The sequence below is a fragment of the Myiozetetes cayanensis genome, unplaced genomic scaffold, assembly GCF_022539395.1.
Source record: "Myiozetetes cayanensis isolate MyiCay16 unplaced genomic scaffold, myiCay2020 scf4, whole genome shotgun sequence".
Classification (NCBI taxonomy): Eukaryota; Metazoa; Chordata; class Aves; order Passeriformes; family Tyrannidae; genus Myiozetetes; species Myiozetetes cayanensis.
The window spans coordinates 69,522,777-69,543,636 of NW_026087631.1; the positions used below are offsets into that span (position 1 = coordinate 69,522,777).

Here is a 20,860-nt window from a genome sequence, read left to right on the forward strand (position 1 = left end):
GTGCCCACTGCAGTGACAGCAGATTAATTTATTCAGCCTGGAAAATCTCAGGCTGACCTCTTGCTGGGCACCAAAGTTCTGTTACCAGCATTGTCTAGAGTACTTTCAAGTATAAGCCTAAATTGAAGCTGGTGTGAATTCAGGCCAGCCTTTCCTCTGAGCATGCTGGGTGGAGGGAAGGTCCACTTTGCGTGGAATACCACTGCCATAGTGGAGTGCTGTGCCTGAGCTAATACCCTCCTCTGCATGGCTTGGAGACAACACCTGGAGATCCGGCATCTTCCCAGCTCAGGTGGCCAGCAGAGCAAATGACCACATGCATCACAGCTCTACCCCATAGATTTCCAATGAGATACCAGATCCTAGATGGCAATATTGTTACCAAAAATGGCTTACAACTTCCTAGACCACACAGAGGTATTATATGGTGTTTTGATGAGATTTGTTCTCTCTGGAGAGGCAGGGATGTCCCTGGGATAAGAGCAGGCACTTCCCAAGACCCTGATCTTAAGTGACATTGTGCATTTAGGAAAGCCTTTCTTCTTTCTTATTTTCCTTTTCAATTTTATTTCCAGCATGTGAAGAAGATAACAAAGGATGGTATGTCCCCAGAGCACACTCTGATGTGTCACTGTGGATGCCAATCCCCACAGACGCTCCCGATGTTATTAATTTTTAAAACAAACTTGCTGATTGAGGTTCTGACTGCCTTTAAATTGTCTCTACAAGGAGACTGTGTACTAATTAACCCACAGAAACAATCAATGATGTACCTTTTTCAAGTTTCAGGGTGATTAGAATATGAAAATGAAGAGCACAATGGTGCAGATGTTTTAAAATCACAGCAGACAGCAATTAGTGACATGGGAACCAGCTGCTTATCTCTCCAGATAAAGCCTCTTAATAGGGAATTACACTTGAGGAGCCATTACACAGATGGATCTGCAATGATTTAAAGAGGGGGCGTTGTAGTATTAACTTTGATTTGCAAGCCAGATTCTTGACAAGCTTTATGTGTGTTACCTCCTCAAAAAGGTGCGATTGGAGGAGGGGGGGGACGACACCACTCCTTTAATCACTCAGGTTTTTTTTTTTCCAGGTGATGAGTTTCTCTTACTGCCTATTTTATCATTATTAATAGTTTTATTCTGTCTTATTTTGATATTATTAATATTATTATTACTAGTAGAAGTAGTAGTATTTTATTAGGCCCTCGATTAGGTTGCTGTCATCTTCTCCCACTTTCCTGCTTTGGGACTGGAAGCAGCATGTGGATTTAGATGGAATCTCAGTCAAGGGAATGGGGAGGCAGACTGAGATATCCAGTAGTTAAATGAAAAGAGTCCCTGAGGGATGGATTCTGCTGCTGGGTACTATTTGCAGAGAAGGGTGCTGCTCCTCATGGGACTGATGCAGTCTCATCTCCTCAGCTGCAAGGGCTGCGTGCCAGAATAAAACTGTTATGGGGAATAATCACTCATTCAGGTGCAAGGTTTCAGAGATCTGGCAAGGCAGGTATAAGCACACAGTGTAAAACCTCTGCTCTCTGACCAGTGCTCACTATCACCAGTGTATGGGATGTATCCTGCTTATAGGTCTACCCACCACTGCCAAAGCTGAGGGCTGAGGCACAGGAGTTTGTAATTCAAATCATATACTACTAATAATGGGACTCAAATTTTGTTTTGTCTAGTCTGAGGTTTAGCATGGGCTGGATCACGTTGCTCAAGCTTCTTTGCAGTTAGGAAAGAAAGCTGTCAGCTTCTCTGTGTGTATTTTATTTTATTTAAAGGAAAGACGGAATTATTAACCTGCTAAACACTTCCAGTAAACTGCATATGAAGAGAAATGTTGACCAAGTATAGAGAGATGTAGCAAAATTACATGGGTTGATTTATACTTCTACTTCCACAAGAGAAAAAGAAGAAGCAGGTTCCCAGTGCAGAATATCTGGCTGCAGAAGAAAATCCTATTTAATGAAAGGGAAAGCTACAAGAAGAGGCAGGCGCTGAAGTTTGAAGCACTTTTAGGGCCTCATAAACCAAAAAGTAAATAAAGGTAAATCTTTCTGTTTTCATGCAAAAAACCCCACTATTCCTGGTGCTGGTCTCGGCTGGCTGCCACAGGAACTCTATTCAAGTCAACAGCCCCTTGCCAAGACCTATGGAGCTGGAGTATATTTCACACTTACTGACAAATAAAGTAATGAATCTATGTGAAAAGTACCAAGATACAGGTTTCTGGAGATCCTTGTTTGCCCTCACCCTCCTGACAGCTCTGACATCCCCTATCAGCTCTCAGCAGAGTCTTGGCTTAGCTGAGATGGGGCTTTTTGGCTTCTTGGGATGGTGCTTGCCTAGAAGGGAAAATGGGAGCCTAAACATGAGGACCAATGGGATCAGACAGCAAGCTAGATGGGTAGACAAGGAATAAAATACGTGGGGCTGCATTACTTTCGACTGATTTAGTAGTGTTTTTAGGTAAATCCATTGCAGCCACTGAAATCCAACCTGCTGCAGCCAAATAATCTGTGGCTGCTGGGCTGCAGAATAATTATTTTTGGGTGATATGGGTGTCTCTGGCAAGGTAGAGCCAACAGTAAATGTGATGCTGGAGGCAGTTTCACGAGGAAGCCCAGCAGACTGTTATGTGCCTGGGCAGATATACAGTTCCGACATCCTGCTGAGGAAATGGAGTCCCCTGATCCTACAGACTGGTCATTTTTTGAAGGCCTGTTGAAATCAGAGTGCTTATCCGCATGATTAAATGCCCCCAGAGTTGGCACCTTTGATGACATAGGCATATCTCTCTCGTGAATTTTAAGATCGATGTGGTGGTGTCCCATGCTGCTGGAGTAATGACAAGGCTATCATTAGGGATGTGTTGGGAGTTGCATCATCACTATATAATGTGCAGGCCAAGGAAATGAGGCTGGAGGAGCCAAGCCATATATCAGCATTCATCGCTGATCTATAGCTGGCCTCTCTGTTCTGAGCCCTTATTAACTGCCTTAAAATACAGATCAGAGGTTATTGCTCCTTTTAAACTATGGATCCCTGCGTGTGTGGTAGATATGGAGGGACCAGGGTGTTGCCTGCATGTCACATTTTTTCTCACTGCTGTAACCCTCTTTCTTATGGTTTTGTTTGTTGTTGTTGGGGTTTTTTTTCTCTCTTACAAATGAAAATTTTCAGGTCATTTAGTTTCACGGCTCAGCATTTGTGAAATAATGTGGGTGTAAGGAGATGCTTTGACTGCTACCATCAGGCTGGGATCTGTTCAGAAGCAGCCTGGCCCTGCCTCAGTGTGGGTCCTGGGGCCCACGAGAGCCCTCAGCCCAGAACTTCCAGGGCTCTTCCACAATCAAAATCATGGTACCTCAGGAAGATGATTTTTTTTTATGTGGGGCTGGGATGGAGGGTAACCACCTCCAGCTCCCTGGGACCTCACCAGGGGGTGGCCATGTCCCACACACCTCCTTGTGCCCATCTGACAGGACACCCAGTCTAGTGGCTAGGGGGCAGGAGAAGCCCCAGATCTCAGGAGCTTTGGGATCAGTTTAAAATAATCAAAATAATCAAAATAAAAACAATCTTTAAAACTCCAGTGCTGGGGCTGCTGGTTTCCTTTCGACCCCTCCCTGGCCTCATCTCAAGATGAGATGAGGGTGGGCTCCCTTTTCCAAAGGAGGGCATCAGTGTGGGTCGTGGCCTCTGCATGCTGCAGGGCTCATGCATGGGAGGCCACTGCAAGGAGGAGGAGGAGGAGGAGGAGGAGGAAGAGGAACTGATTCATCCCCCAAGGGCTGTTTTTGCTTTCGACTCTTCTCTCAGGCTGAGGAAACTGGGTGTCTCTTGCCCGCGACATCTGCAGCTCCACCGCAGCTGCATGCTTTCGTTTTCTCACTCCACAATTCCTGGAAATCTCTGTTTTCCCTGAGCATGGCTGGTCCATGTGCATGACAGCTGAACTATCCACAGGATTTAAGAGTCCCTGATTGCTTCTCAGACAATGGACCAGAACAACTTCGTCGTTATTGCCTATTCCAGGAAAGCCACATGTCCAGTTTTATATGCACGTGAAAGAGAGCTGAACATCGTTTTGTCAATAACATGTATGTTTAGTGGTCACTAAATGATGCACTGTAGGCTTGGGGGTGTTTAGACCTTCTCAAATCTCTCTGAAGTTGCTCAGAACTAGGGGTACCTCCTTTCCCAGCTCAAAGCCCTCTTGTGCTCTTCTGCTTCCTTACCCCAAAATTTCTGCTGCATACACCCCAAAGAGGGCTGATAGAAACTTTACTTGTAAGAGGCTGTTTGCAGGAACATGAGACACTTAGCAGTTTGGGTTTTTTTGTTTTTTTTTTTTTTTAATATATCATTCTTTCCTTGGCTACGCATTTATTTTAAGTCTCTCATCATTTACTTGACATTAAGAACAGTGTCAGTATTTGGTACACCCAGTTCTGTACAGTACTAGGTGTACAAAGTCAGTTGTACAGCTTGACCCAGAGCTTTACAAAATAAAAGGACCTAAATGTAACAGGAGAAAACAGGTCATTTAAAGAAAGTAAAAAAATAAATAATTTTTTTTGTGTGCTTTTAAAGGGCTTTTCAAAAAGTTACAGCTGTAGTAAACAGAATTCTTTAGCTGAAGGAGGCCCACCAAGAAAAAAAAAAAAGGACTTTCTTTTGCTCTGTAAGAGCTTTTAGCTTCATTCTGCCCTTGCTGTAACCTCTGCGGGTTGAAGAGCTCCTGTCAGATTAGAAATCGTATTGAAAATATCTCTCACCAACATTGCAAATAGCAGATTATTAAAATGGAAAAGGAGTAATGCAAATCTTGAACCTGCCAAGTGTGCCTCACACACTTGATGCTAAGCATATGATTTTAAGCACCAAGTCTGTGGGGATGGCTTCTATGTGGAAACTCAAACAAATCTTTGCAGAATCTGGCTTCACAGGGGCAGTGGATCCATGGGTTTTCCTCTTGTTTGTTAGAACTTCTGAGATAATTTTTCAGTTTTCTTGTTTACAGTAGTGAACTTAATTGCTGTTGTTAAGCCTCGAGTTCTGTGAGGAATTATTTTTAAGGAAAAAGGAATTCTCGCCAGGAGGTTGAGTTGCACCATTCATCCATTGAAAAGGAATATTTTACTTATGTTTCAAATTAAAAATCAATAGAAATGTTTCCCCAGCAATTTTGTATTTATAGAAATATTTCCACTGCTTTTAGAATGGAGAAACCAAAAAAAAAAAAAAGACTTGTTTACTGTGTATGAATCTAAATGCAAATTTGGCTCAAGTATGAGAACACTTTATAAAGGTTTCTAACCCTTACAAGGACATTGGTTAGGAAGAGTTGTCATTCACTGCACAAATAGGGAGCTGCAAGCAGGGGTTATGAACAGACTAATAAACTATTTTTTTTTTTTTATTTACTTTCTGCTACCTTACAGGTTTATGACAGGCCACAGAAACATTCTGCTCTGCACTATGATCCGGGCCTCCAACAAGACTTCACCAGTGACACCTTAAAATCAAAGCACCAGCAGAAAAGTAGCAACCAGCACCATCTTGACTGGTCAGCGAGCCCCGATACCGGATCTGCTTCTCAGAGTTGCTTCATCAACACAGAACCCGGCAGGGAAGCTGTTAGTGCCACCAAGGTCTCTGCTCTGGAGCCAGGAGTTCCCTTCAGCAAATCCCAGGCCAAGAAATCCTGCAGCAGCAGCACGTGGGGGCAGCTGTCAGTCAGTAGTAAAGAGCTTGGTATTTGCAGTGCAGTCCCGTCGCCCAGCGGCATCAGCGTGGCCGCCCAGCCCAGCAGCGCCTCCGACTGCAGTGGGCTTTTGCCTCTTGGGGATCCAGAGGGAGGCGTGCAGCTGGAGGCCCCTGACCAGCCCGCTGGAAGTACGAAGAAGAAGTCCAACAAAAAGGACTTGATAAGTCAGACCGTCCAAACCACGGACATGGAGTGGGTGAAGAGTGCCCAGAAAGCATTTGACAGCAAATCCCATGACAGCATGGAAGGGAAAAAGGAGTCTTACTCGATGGACAGCGTGTTGGATACATCACCCTCAAAGCAGAATCCCATTTCTGCTAGCAGCTGTGAAAGTGACACCAGTCATGTACGAATTACTATCCCAATAAAGTCTCCGACGACAGATGCATCTGGCCACAAAAGGAAAAAAAGGCAATCCATAAAATCTTCTATAGAGAAAACTATCCAGGAGAAAAGCCTGTCTTCTGTACTTACTATGAGCAGTGAAATAGCGAGCAGGACTAGCTCTCAATCAGAGGCGAGCAAAAAAGATCTTCGAGCCACAAAGCCAGGGAAAGTGATAGAAAATGAGTCCCCCTTAGTAGCTATCAACAGTGGTGTGCTCCCTGATAAAGCTTCCCCCAACAGTGCCGCCAGAGTCAGAAAACCTCTAGCAGTGACATCCACTCTCCTGCCCACCGACCTTTCCACAGCTGGCAAATTATCTGAAGTCCAGCACCCCAAACACGCAGCAAAGCGGCGATGGACCTGCAGCAAACCTAAATCTATCCTTCGGGAGACCTCCACGACAACATCTAATAAGTTGATGGTGGAGCCTCCTTCAGCCTATCCCATCACACCATCCAGCCCTCTGTACACCAATACAGACAGTCTTACTGTGATCACACCTGTCAAGAAAAAAAGAGGACGACCAAAGAAACAGCCTCTGCTCACTGTTGAAACCATTCACGAGGGAACCTCCACCAGCCCAGTGAGTCCAATCAATCGTGAATTTCCAGGAACAAAGAAAAGGAAGAGGAGAAGGAATCTGGCCAAGCTGGCCCAGATGGTCCCAGGAGAGGACAAGTCCATCAGTGAACTCAAGTTTCACAAAAAGGTCGGGAAGCTTGGGGTCTTGGATAAAGAAGACCATCAAGACCATTAATAAAATGAAAACCCTCAAGAGGAAGAATATTCTCAATCAGATCTTGTCCTCCTGCTCCAGCAGCATAGCTCTGAAAGCAAAAGTCCAGCCACCATCTAGTGCTGGGCCAACCACCATTGATGCCAGACTAGGGAAGCAGATCAACGTTAGCAAGAGGGGGACTATCTACATTGGTAAAAAACGGGGCAGAAAACCAAGAACAGAGCTGCAGACTCAACAAGAAGAACCTAAGACAGCTGTCAAGCACTCAAGGCCTGTTTCCAGCCAGCCAGAAAACCCAGCAGTGCCTTCCAACCTGCAGTCACTTGCAACTATTCATCCACTTTCAACACAGTTAGTGGGGACTAACGGCAACCTTAGCCCTGCAAGCACTGAAACAAATTTTTCAGAGTTAAAAACTATGCCAAATCTTCAACCTATCAGTGCTCTTCCTACAAAAACCCAGAAAGGAATGCACAGTGGAACTTGGAAGCTGTCTCCACCCAGGCTAATGGCTAATTCACCTTCCCACCTCTGTGAAATAGGTTCTCTGAAAGAAGTCACGCTGTCGCCAGTGAGCGAGTCTCACAGCGAGGAAACCATCCCGAGCGACAGTGGGATAGGTACAGACAACAACAGCACCTCTGACCAAGCCGAGAAAAGCTCAGAATCCCGCCGGAGATACTCCTTTGATTTCTGCACCCTGGACAATCCAGAGGCTATCCCATCTGACACCAGCACAAAGAACAGGCATGGTCACCGGCAGAAGCATCTCATTGTGGATAACTTTCTCTCTCATGAGAGTATTAAAAAGCCAAAGCACAAGAGGAAAAGGAAAAGCCTGCAGAACAGAGATGACCTCCAGTTTCTCGCAGACCTTGAGGAACTCATCAATAAGTTCCAAGTGTTCAGGATTTCCCATAGAAATTATACATTTTATCATGAAAATCCATATCCCAGCATCTTCAGGATTAATTTTGATCACTACTACCCTGTGCCATATATCCAGTATGACCCATTGCTCTATCTTCGCAGGACCTCTGACATGAAGTCTAAGAAGAAGCATGGTAGAGCTACCAAAACCAATGACACCATGACAAAAATGCCTTTTTTACAAGGGTTCAGTTACCCTATTCCCAGTGGGAGTTACTATGCACCCTATGGAATGCCTTACACATCAATGCCTATGATGAATCTTGGTTACTATGGTCAGTATCCAGCTCCTTTGTACCTGTCTCACACGCTCGGAGCGGCTTCCCCATTTATGAGACCTACCGTGCCCCCACCCCAGTTCCATGCAAGCTCTCATATGAAGATGTCCACCACTGCCAAACACAAAACAAAACACGGAGTGCACCTACAAACCCCTGTGGGAATGGGCCTTGGAGACATGCAGTCCCCTTTAGCTCCTCCAAAGGTCGGAGGGACGAGCCTTTCAAGTGGCCGGCTTCACAAAAGGAAACACAAACATAAGCACAAGCATAAGGATGAGCGGATATTGGGGACACATGAAGATCTGAGTGGTCTCTTCGCCAGCAAGTCCACTGGCTTCTCCAGCCATGCCATGAATGAAAGGCTGAGTGGCTCAGACAAAGACCTCTCCTTGCTCAACGAGAAAAGCAAGCATAAGGAGAAGCAGAAGCACCAGCATTGTGAAACCGGGCACAAAGGCTCAAAGAGTAACTTTGAAGTGGACACACTGTCTACGTTATCACTTTCTGATACCCAGCAGTGGTCACAGAGTAAAGATAAAAACGACTCGAGCAGTGATCCCATTGACTCTTGCACAAAGAGATACTCTGGTAATACTGAGAGTAATGGAAGGTCAGAGTCCCTGGACATGTTTGGTGAAATGAATTCCTCAAGTGAGAAGCGGGACAATGATGCAAGTGGGAATAAAAGAAGAAGCTTTGAAGGGTTTGGAACTTACAGGGAAAAGGACATTCAGCCCTTCAGGACAAATAAGAAGGACAGAAGTACTTATGATTCTTCAGCCTCTTCAGGTAAGCTTTGCTTTATTCTATTTTACCTTACCGCATGTAAATTTCTATGCTGAATGAAGAGGAACTCACCCTTTACAGCAAATATATTCATGAGTCAGTAATTTCTCTGTTTTTTTGTAACTGAGTGCTATTCTTCATCCAAACTTTGGGGACGTCAACAGGGAAGTTGGCCACATCTTAAGCCAAAAAATTTAAAACTCTTCGAGATATTACACAGCAGTTTGATAAATGTTTGTCCTGCCTTCACCTGTCTCTCACAGCTTCCTCCAAAAGTCTCAGCATTGCATTCTGCAACAGCAGTTGGCAAGGTAGGAACCTGTTGGCAAGGTAGGCATTCCCCTGATTGGTGTCTAATGTGATAGACATTAGACACCATGTGGTAGATGCTGTCCAGCCTTTGGGAGAAGAAAAGGCAGTCTCTGCTCTGGCTGACAAAATGATCAAAACCCATTTGTTGACAGGACAGACCAGACATGTGGGAAGTTATGAAGCCGTCCCATGACTGGGCTGGTGTACTGCTGATCCAGAGGAGCCCATCATGCTGATGGCTGGGCTGAAAACATGGAGATCCTGGGTACAATCCTAGTGTAAATCTGTCACATCCAGTCAGCAGGTGTCATGTAAAGTAATTATATGAGCATTGAGTGGCTGTGGGAAGAAACTGGTGTCATGGAAACAATAAACCCTCGCCATTGACTCCGAAGAGTTTTAGGTCTCATGACTTGGAAATATAAGCTGGGTAGATGAAGAGGGAGGAAGCTTCTTTTGGCTGCTAAGGACATCTGTTCCTCTCCTGCAGAGGGGGGAAAAAGGGAATCTGAATCTTGTCTGAGAGACTGAATTGAACTTTACAATGGAGAGCTGCTTTTGTGATGACACAGAGGCAGGTGTTTTTGCTACAATACAAATGAATTTAGCTTGGGAGCCAGCCCAGTGCTCCTGCACCATCAGATATTTATCACAAAGCAGATTTCACACTTGGTTCTGGAAAAGGGCGAGCTTTGCTGAATCAATCAGTGGTGGATGAGATTCTGATGTGCTAAAAAAGAGCTTGAAAGAAAAGTAGTTCATAGCCTTCAAAATGAAAAGAGAATCAACTGGGAACGCAGAGAGCGAAGAATTTGTATAACCTGCCAATGTAAGGCTCTAAAGTTTTTTATTGACTTGTAACTGATCGAGTTCCAACAACTGCTCATGCTTAAGCCACCTAGATATTTCCATTTCTTTCACTGAGACCAGGGTCTGGACTGTAATAGTGAAAAGCAGTCTGAAATGAGAGATCACACCGTGAAAACATTTCCATTCATAATATCCTGTTATATTAGATCAACTGAGACACCCAAAAATGACACATCCAAAAATATAGGAAAAGAGACTGATATCAGTCTCTGAGTATCAGAGTTGTTACGTGCCTGACAAACAACAAAAATATTCTCCACAAAGTGCTGCAGTGGCTATTTCATTATGGATAATGCACAATTGCATTGTGGCCTAGCAGAGAGGATTAAAGGTCTTCAAGATGTTTAACATGTCTATTTCTTAATTTTTTTTAATGGAAGTTCACAGTTTTCACAGTTTGGTAACAGTTGGACTTGCAGCTTTTTTTTTTGCTTTTTGAGCAGAAAATGCTTGTTAGACCTGTACTTTCCAATTTAACGTATTTTACTTAGGCATAGAAAACTGTCAAAATTCTCAACACTGCTGAACTCAAATGAGTTTCCAAAGTAGGGGCATGACCCCCAGCAGCGTGACTTGGAAACAGAATTAGTAAAGAAAAAGTCCATTTCATGTTATTTTCCCCATGATGTCAGAAGTGTAAAAAGGAGGGGTAAAACTTGCAGTAGGAGCTCCATTAGATTTGCTGTTTAAACTTTTTAAACTGCTCCTTATTTAAACTAAAACTATTATTTTTATTTTTATTTTCATGATTACAGCTGCACATCATTCCCCATGACCCAATCCCTCAAGTCTCAGATTATTAATTTGTTTCTTCATTGTCATGCCATTACTTAGATGGAAAAATCATCAGCAGTTAGCTAAGCAGAGCCAGATAACCAGAGCCTTACCTTGTACTACAAGGAAAAATACTAAAACCAAACAGCTCTGCCAAGAAAGGCTTGGAGCCAAGGCTGCTCATTAAAGCCTAGGAACATCTGTCTGCTTCTAACTGCCTAAGATCTCAGTGCAGCTTTATTTCCTCTCTGCCTTTGACCTTCACTGGGATTCCCAACAGAGGTCCACACTCGAGTCTAGCCATAACTATTAACCAGTTCCCACAGAGAGGGGATTACAGTTTTCCATGATAACCTTGACCTTCTTTCTCCTAATTCACCTTGCATTTCCCTGAGGTGGTTAAAAAGTGATTGACTAATCAGAAAACAATAAGGTAAAAGAAAAAAAAAGCCCTGTGAGAAGATATATGTCTGTCCCAGGAGGCGATTTCCTGATTGCTCTTTCCTTTTGGTGTTTGTCATCTTTAACTGCATAAAAATAATATATAACAGAGATAAGAGGAGACATCCTGAATATTCAGATGAAAGCTGAAAATAGATTTATATCACAATTTTTAGTGTTATCTTTACTGCATGGGCATTTTGGTATGCTCAGTAATGCCATTTGCAACTTCAGTGCTCGTTGCTGGAGATAAAATATGGAGCAAAACCTACCCACAGTCAGTAGATATATCTGTGATAAGAGGGATGAGAGAACCATTTAGTGTTTTTGGTGTTTGGGCATTGTGGTTTGTTTCAGTTTAGTGTGCAGATACAGGTACAACCACTGTATTGTTGTTCTTTTTATACTTTTATCTGTGTTGTAACAGCACTTAGCCATCTCTGAGAAGTTTGGTTCCCTGGTGATATGTAGTAGTCTTGCATATGGTAGAAAACAGTGCTGTAGTACAGCCTTAAAGCTATGCACAATTTTACTATCTGGAAAGATACAGAATGTGAAGGGAGGTGTTGTCCCTCTTACTTTTTGGAGAAATAGGTTGCCATCCTGGCACAAGAAATGTGCCTAGCACAGGTTGCCGAGAGAGAAATTACGGATGCCACATCCCTGGAAGTTTTCAAGGTCTGGCTGGATTAGGGTTTGAGTAACCTGATCTGGTGGAATGTGTCCCTGCTCAGTCCAGGAGGGTTGGAACTGGATGACCCTTAAAGGTCCCTTCCAACCAAACGATTCCATGATACTGTGATTTGATGCGGAAATCTCTGCCAAGAGTGAAGTGTCACATCGAAGAGTGTCAGCAGCCACCTTGGTTGGTCAGACCAAAAACCCATTCCCTGTCCTGCACCAGCTTGGACTATCACTGGGCATTCATTAGGGGAAACCTTGTGAGCTTTGACTTAGTTTACATCTCTTGGAACCTTTGGGGGTAAACACACCATGTTAATGCATAGGGATAATTTTCCAGTTTCTCCATAATAATTTCCTGTTTCTCCACTGTTGTTCTGGAGAAACTGGAGTCTTTCCATAAGTACTAGTTCATAACACTTCTCACCTTCCTTTCTACGCACTCCCCAAGACCCCGTTGCTTCCTGCTGTCTTTTTCTGAAAATGCTGTTTTTGCCAAATTTCTTGTTCTTGCTCATCCCCCTCTCCTACATTTAGAAAGACAAATTAATCAAAACTAACTAAACAGCTTTTCTGTTTAGCTGAAGACTATTCCAGTGGCACTAGCTTGGCCTACAGGCAAGGATACAGCAGAAAGTGTTTCAGATTCTGCCTTGCCAGAGTCATAATGTCACTTGGGTACCTCCTAAACTGAACTTTCAAGTTGTGTGCACCAAGCACCGGCTCAGTTGACTCCCTCCTTCCACTCCACACAGCCAAAGATGCACCTCATGCATATACAAAATGTTTCTGGAGTCCCTCTGGCACTCTGTGACCTGAGGCACTGTGCACAGCTGGATGGCTGAGCCTTTCATCTGCTTTCCAGGAGTTACTAAAGCTCCAGGTGAGGGACCCAGGGAGAGGTCACAGATTGGTGCCACAGCTGGGCTGGGGAGACTGAGATAGAGCTGTTTTTTTAGTAAGGAGGTCCTTATGGCAAACTCCACATCTCCTTGTCGTTTGTCTGCCTGTTTCACCTTCACATATGGTGCTGGAGAAGAGACTTTCATTGCTGATGAGCAGTCCCAATGCCATAGCTCATACCCTGGAAAAAAAAAACCAGGAATCGTTACCTCTTCCCTATTTCCTTGGGTGGAATAATGGGGAAAAGCACATTTAACATTTTAAGGTGCATAGATAAGATGGCAATTTTTATGTGCAACCTGTCAGATTATGTCCTAGTTGCAATCACTGCAGACCAGGATGTAACTGGAGGTGAAGCAGAGGTCGAGAGTCACTATATGCAGGACTGCATTTCTGCTTTTCTTTCTAGTGAGACTGAGGTCTGTGCTGCTTTGTTCTCACAGTATTTATACCCCTTGTTTTTTTACATGATAATTATATGAGCAAAGACTGCCCTACTTGCATATTGGGCATCACGTCTCAAAGATCAGCTGGTAAGTCCATTGGTTTCATCAGGTACTTCACAGACACCATCCACAGTAAATCTACAGGAAAAATGAAGTTAATCATATGCAGCTATTAGGAAGGCAGTAATCATCAGCCTCTGAATGCTGGATAGTTTGCATGACAAACATGCTTTACAAATTAATGCTTAACTTACCTACAAGCTCTCCCCCCTCACCTTCCACCCTCAACGTCCATCAGTGCTACAAGCTGATTTTTTTCTGATTTGGCCTTTCCTCCTCAGCTGTTTTGTATGGTGCTGGTTTTACTCTTGGAGGGATCAGTATCAGCTTTAGATGGAGGGTGGGCATCATCACTCAGTGAATAGTGTGTGCCCTGTGGCTTTAGAGGGAGAAGAGAGGCTGTGTCATGCATACATATATATGCAAGTCATACACATTAAATACACAAATAAATGTATGTTGTATTCTTTGAAAGGCATTTTACAGCATTTTATCTTAAAATTGTCCCTAGTCCTGTTAAAAAGCCCTGCATAGGGGGATGAAACCATCCAAAAGGGAGAGCTGGAGGAACACTGGAGGGAAGGAGAAGTGACAATCAAATGAATGAGCAGCATTCATCTGATGTCAGTACAAACACACGTATAAATAGCCCAGCTCTGCTGAGGAGTGTCATTTATCCAGGTGAGATTTCTTCCCTGACAAAACTCCCCTCAATGGCTCAGTTTCCTGCTGGAATGGGCTGTTGCCACACAACACTGAATAAATCTCTGGTTCATCCTCTCTCAGAAGTTAAAGCCTTAGTGTGATTTGAAAGAGGACTTCCTATAGGAAAAAACAAATATGGTGAAATATTGGCAAAGCCACCGTGAGTTCTTTTCTGGGTTGAGTGTGAAGGTTTTTTGGTGTTTCTTTTAAGAAATACCACATGCAATTCTGCACTACTATTATGAGGCTTTGATCAGTCAGAGTTTTACATTGAGAAAGGGTAAGTATTTCAATAGTGGGTGAGCATATTTGTTCTTCTTGATGCATATGGAAGATGTAGGCATATAGGGTTGCCCAACTGCCTTATTAATTAAACTTTCCTGATGTTTTAATAACTAATGTAATTATTAATTAATATAATTAATAACTTTTCAAAAATAATTTATTTTTTTCATAATTCTGGAATTATAAAGTTGGTTCATTATTCTGCAGTAAACACATTATTTCAATAGAAGGGGAAACAGTGGTCCCACACTGTTGTGGGTCCCTCATGACCAAAAGGACATTGAGGTGCTGGAGTGTGTCCAGGGAAGGAAACTGATCTGGGGAAGGGGCTGGAGCAGCAGGAGCAGCTGAGGGAGCTGGGGGTGCTCAGCCTGGAGAAAAGGAGGCTCAGGGGGGACCTTCTGGCTCTCTGCAACTCCCTGAGAGGAGGGTGGAGCAGATGAAGTTGGGCTCTGCTCCCAGGGAACAAGCGATAGGAGAAGAGGAAATGCTTTCAAGTTTGCTCCAGGGCAGGTATAGATATATATATTAAGGAAAATTTGTTCACTGAAAATGTTGTCAAGCATTAGAACAGGCTGCTCAGGGAAGTGGTGGAGTCACTGTCCCTGGAAGTGTTAAAAAAATTTATAGATGTGGTACTTGGAGACATGACTTAGTGGTGGGCCTTGTCAGAGCTGGGGGAATGATTGAACTCCATCTTAGAGGTCTTCACCAGCCTTACTAATTCTGTGATTCTCTGAACATTGTATGTGATGAACATTTTCTCATCTGGATGCTTAGAGACATAAAATGAATGTCCATACTGGATGGGTCTTGCATGGATGCAGCTCAACACACTGAAACAAGGGAGGAGGAGTGAACATCAGGTGATCAGTGAAGTTGAAAAGATATCAAGTGAAACTCACATATAAATCACCTGGCTTTCTTCAGTAGCGGCATTTGGCTCAGCAGGGCCTGCGTTTCATGTGGCATCATGTGCACAGATTGAGAGACAGACTGATGCAGGGTCTAAGATTTGGAGACCCAAATCCCATACCACAGTTTTCTCATGTAACTGCAGAAAAATACCTAAATGGCAGTAAACCTCAGTGTGTGACTGGGTGAGGGGGATAAAAGCAGTTTCCTGCCATAGAGAGCCCTAGTGAGCTCTGACACTCACTGGTGCCCAGTGAATGCAGTGCAGGAGCCGTGGTAGTGCTTGAAGCAGATGGGAGAAGTGCCAGAGATGAACCTCACTGACTGCGGATGCATGGAGTATTAGTCACCCTTCTTATCCCCAGCTCTAACTCTGCTGTGATTCATGGGACACCTCAGGCTCCTACACAGCTTCCAGCAGCTGAAAACCTTTTCCAGCCCCTGTGTTAGTAGGGGATTGTTCCCTGCACCTGTGTCCTGTGGTGAGGGGCAGGCTCTGTGCAGTTACAGGGTGAAGTGTTTGTGCCATCTGGCCCATTAAAGTTACAGTCAGAGCTTTACATAACGCCATCACTTGTGAATACAATTGCAGTAATCAAAACAGCCGTTTGGGCCCCTGAATGTTTAGGAGTTACAAACCCAAACTACTGAGATGACTTCCAAAAGCATGATCTGGCCCCCTTAGGATAAACTTCCTTCTTGTTTCCCAAGGCACATCCTAAAGAAATAGGGATAACCGAAATGATGAGGAAAGTGAGTCAAAGCTTTCCTTGAAAGTGTTTTGACTCAGGCAATTGAAATATAGTGAGTTTTGCTGTTGTTGTGGGTTTTTTTTAATGCTACCTCTTGATTTACTGTGCTGCTTCCAAGTGTTTGCACTGACCAAGGAGAGAAGAAACGAGGGAAGCTGGAGTGGGAGAGGAAGCTGGACTATTTATCACCGACCAAACTTTTATTTCCTCCCTTAATGATTGTATGTTTATTGCGCTGCCTGAGGCTCAGTACAAAGTCTTTTGAACTGGCGATGAATTAATCAAATTAAATGCTGTGACCCTTTTGCTTTTTGGGAGTGTTACAAGCCTCCCTACACTCTGCCTAATTTCTGCCTCTTACTTTGCTCTCTGTCCAACAGTCAAGCAGTCCTTCCTTTGCAACTTGGCGTCTCCCAGCTATTTATCTTCGCTCTCTCCAGCCAGTGCCAGAGGGCCTTGTTTGAAGTTTCTATTCAGACCACTGCTGGTTCATGAAGTTGTGCAGATTCCACGTTGGGTGTGCAGCAGCTTCACGTCAGACACAATTGGCCTCTGCTGGGCTCTTGGCTTTAAAAGGCAATAAAGAATCACAGCTGGATTCTCATCTCAGCCCAGCATAAATCAAGCATCTCCCCATTGAAATTGGTGAGGTTGGCTTCTGGAGTGAAGTATTTATTGGGGCAAAAAAAGCATGTGGGGCTGGGAAATTCTGTCCATGGCTTCAGTGAGGGCACATCAGAGTCCTTGTGGCTGTGTCCAACCTGCCAGTGCTGAAAACAACCTTGGTTCAGCATTTATAAGATTTTCTCTCCTTAGAGAAAGTCATTCCATTAAGGTTTCGATGGTGTGCACCTTGGATGCTTGTGTAAGTGGCAGTTTAGGAACAGTTAGATGGGAAAAGTGTGTACTGTAGCTCTGGGCTATACAGAGTACAATTTCTTGCTCAAAGGCACTGATAATCCATGTGCAAGGCAAGAGGTCTGTTCAGATGCATGATGGAAGAGAGAGGCTGCATCCTGGCTGTAAACCTCCTGATCCATGTGACTCAAAGCTGGGCATAGGAAAAACTTAGCTCGAGATATCTGCCAGTGAGAGGGGTCATAATGCACTCAGAGCAACCTGTGTCCTGCCTTACTCAGCTGCAAAAGTGGGAGTTGGGGTCTGTGACCTCCAGAGCATGATCTGAGGCCGCTCCTCTGTTACCACGGCCTTCCAGGACTTTTATATCCATGTGTCACAGCAAGAGAAAACTTGAAGAGCTCCGTCTGAATGATTGCAATAATGATGTTGAACAACAAAAGGAGTAAGGACGTCCTGTTTTAAGGCCTTACCAAGAAGGAAGTCAGAAAAATTCTCCTATACACCAAGGGCTGAGTGGAGGGGTGGGAAAGGAAAGTTTTGACTGTCCATGGAGGAGTTTTTACACAACCTCAGCGACTTGAGAAGACCCTAGGACTCATAATAGGAATCATTAGTGATTTGTCCTTGAAAACATGCACCTGGGCATGGTTCCCCTAGGCTTTTGCAGCTGCACTGAGCCTGACCAAGCTTTCACAAGGCGCAGAGCTGATTTTAGGAGGCTTTGGGTGTATGTGCAATGCAGAGTTAACTGTCAAGCAAGGGCAGGACTAGATGGCTCAAAGGGATTTGCTAATGAGCTATCAAGCTGTGGGTCACTGGTTGAAATTTAATCTGCAAGAACAGTGACAGAAAATCAAATCAAAGTGCTGACATCAGAGTGATGCTGGAGCAGCAGCAAAAGCCTTGCTGGTGCCTTATGCAGCACACACAGGCAGCTTAAATAAACTGGGAGCAAACTGTGAGGAGCTTGTCTGGTTGATCCCAGTTGCAAAATACAGCTCAGCCAATTTGTGTCATGCCTATCAGTAACTCGCTTATCTTAGGGCAGTTGCCTGTGAATGACAACAGCATATCTCCTCAGAGAATCTGACCCAAACTGAGCCTTATATAGAACTGAAAACAGATATCTAGGTAGAGTTTGCTCAGCAGTGTCATGGAATGTGAATCAGCAACGTACCACAAAGCTCAGTAGCTTGTGGTTCTGCTGATGGAGGTGTTTTTTTTGTCATTAGGTCCCTCACTGAGGCCAGTAGTTATAACTTTCCCATTCCCAGGCTCCTGAGGCAATAAACAGCACAGAGTTGCCATTTCAGCTCTGTCTTTGGCCTTCCCTGCCTCCAGTGTAGGAGGGGAAGGGAGCAATAGTCAGTATTGTTTTTCCTGCCAGCTATGATTAGTTGGCATAAAAAGCCCTTAAGTAAGTTTACACAGCCTTTGAGTTGCTTGGTTTGCTTAAAAAAGGAAACAAAAAAATCCCTGGACTACTCCGGGGTCTCTTTGCTGCCTGAAGTTTATTCTGCACCAGTAGAAACTTGGGCTTACCCCAGAACTGGGATGAGGTTAGTTGCAGAAAGTTTGTCATTGTATTAAAAATTGTATTAAAAAAAAAATATAATAATAATAAAAAAAAAATCTGGGAGACCAACAAGTTAAAAAAATAGTTAAACTCCAGATTCGTGCAGATTTCCTGTTTTGCTTCTTAACAAAACCTCAAAACCACTCTGAACAAGTTTCCCACCTCAGCTGAGGGTGGAGCCGTGCACGCCCCACACGTGGCCCCGAGAAGTGCACCCGAGGAGAAGCGCACACCTCCTCTGGCACGGTGGGGACAAGTTTACTGTCAATATGTGTGCCTGTGCGTGGCTGCCCAGAGGATCTTCTGACTCAGCCGAGCACACTGGAAAAACCTTGACTTTCCCATTTCCAGCAGAGCACACTGAGCAGCAGGGATGTGTCAGGCAAAAGCTGGAGGCAGCTGATGAAGGGCTGCCTCTCCGAGATGCTGGGCAGATATCGGCTGTTGTCAGTACACTGTTGTAATTTCATTGATTTGATCTAGTGAGACAACATCTCAGTAAATAAGAGGAGCAGTGAAATATATTGCGCTGAAATTAATGGTTGTTGCCTGATCTCCTCTTAAATGAATTCGCTGCAATCTGAAGCAATGCCTGCGTTTTGCAAACCCAGCATTCCTTGGCTCCTACACTGCATCATGACATTACTTTAGGCGGTGAGGAAGATCTTATTTGTGATATAGTAATGTAGCTAGATGCCTGGGAACTCTGGATGGAGTTATGGCATTTGGGTGTGTAATTTTAAGTAACAATAAGCAGTGCTTAACATTTCCTCCCACATGAGAAGCGTACCCATTAAAAGTTTAGCCAAGTCAGCTGTTCAAGTTCTTGCACAAAAGGACAAACTGCCAAAGCACTAATAGGAGCCACTCTTATGTTAAAGAGCAGGTAGAGCATGCATTAACTCAAATTCTCCTTCTCTTCTGCTAATCGGGAGAGAGTCTTGCTGAGATCAAAGGAACCCCTAGCAGGTAAAAATGGTAATAAATCAGGCTCAAGCCCAAGTTCAGAACTCCTGAGTCTTTTTCTCAGCTTTGTTTCTGAGATGCTGCATAGTTTGAAGAAGTCAGTGAATGTGATTTAGACCATCCACAAGTCAACTTAAGTCCCTGTGAGAATGGATGGGATGTGTCTTAAGTCCAAGGGAATGGCTCAGTCTGTTTCATCTGAAGAGGAACCTACATCCGAGAGAAACTGAGTATTATGTATAAATCTGGACAGTGTGTTTTAGACCTAAGAGTAACTTAAACACATGAGCATATGGTTTCACTTGTGTGCAGTGATTGACAGCCTGTGGCAGTCCACCATGACTCAAAAGTGGGTGAGAAGCTGCTAATATCTCTCAAGGTGTTGAAAAGAGCTTCATTAAGTCACAGTTTAACCAAACCCACCAGTTTCAGGTGACAGTGAGCTAGCACGGAACACCTCAGCAGGAGAATCTGGGGTATGTTCATACTCTTTTAGTGGGCCAAAGCAGAAGGAGAGCCTGTGCCTCTGAACTATTTGCTGCAGACTGGTTTGTGTTTACACAAGCAAGAACTGGGAACATCTGGAGCGGGCAGAGCAATCCATGCTGCAGCACAGCACTTGATCCTGATCTCCACTGGACATCTCCCTGTAGACTTGGTGTAAAATCCTAATTCTGAGTTGTTTTGTTGTGTTTTTTTGTTTTTTTTTTTAACTAATACAGATTCCAAAATAGGGGCTTTCCTGCAGCCATCTGCTTTCTGTGTCCTCTGGGGAGTGACAGGAGGGATATTGGGGTTTGGGACTTCAGGCTAACATTGCGACATTGCACCAGGTAAAAAGCCAAAGTTGTGCATGTCCATGCTGTGCCTGGAGCACACAGGTCATCTTGGCCATGCCCAGCTTTCCTACCAGATGGAACAGATGGCTTCCTGATGGCCAGTTAATGACTGGAGAGTGTGGAAGACCTGAATACAGGATACAGGAGAGGGACAGGTCAGTCTGGCAGTGTGGAAACACCCAGGCACTCCTAAGCGGCAGCTAAGCCTGGGGCATGAGGGAATGCCTGTTCCCTGGCCTAACTTGATTCATGCCATATATCTGACAGAGCTCTAAAATGGCACTTTAAAAACAAAAGACCTCCCAATCTACTGGGCTAATATCTCTAGCTTCTGCATCTTGCACTGCTGGGTGTTGAATGGTTGACCACAATGCCTCCAATCCAGCCTTACCTGCCACCTGGAACAGTCCAGGCAACGGGAACTGCTGGGGCCAGACCTGCTTGGGCTAGATAGCCTAGATCTTTGCTTTTCCATTTTCAGGATAAGTTCTCAAACCACTGACACCTTGTGCTTCTTCCTCCCACTTATCCCGCAACCCAGGTGCTTGCCCTTCAGAGGGGAATTTA

The 20,860-nt window shown here is 44.2% G+C and overlaps 1 protein-coding gene across 1 annotated transcript in view; it reads left to right on the forward strand.

Annotated features, from left to right (window-relative positions):
* The window catches only part of SETBP1 (SET binding protein 1), a 264,987-nt gene that overhangs the window by 176,412 nt on the left and 67,715 nt on the right, over positions 1-20,860 (forward strand). Inside the window, 2 exon segments of the mRNA XM_050328476.1 lie at positions 5,459-6,904; positions 6,906-8,910. Of these exon segments, the coding sequence (XP_050184433.1) occupies positions 5,459-6,904; positions 6,906-8,910 (3,451 nt within the window).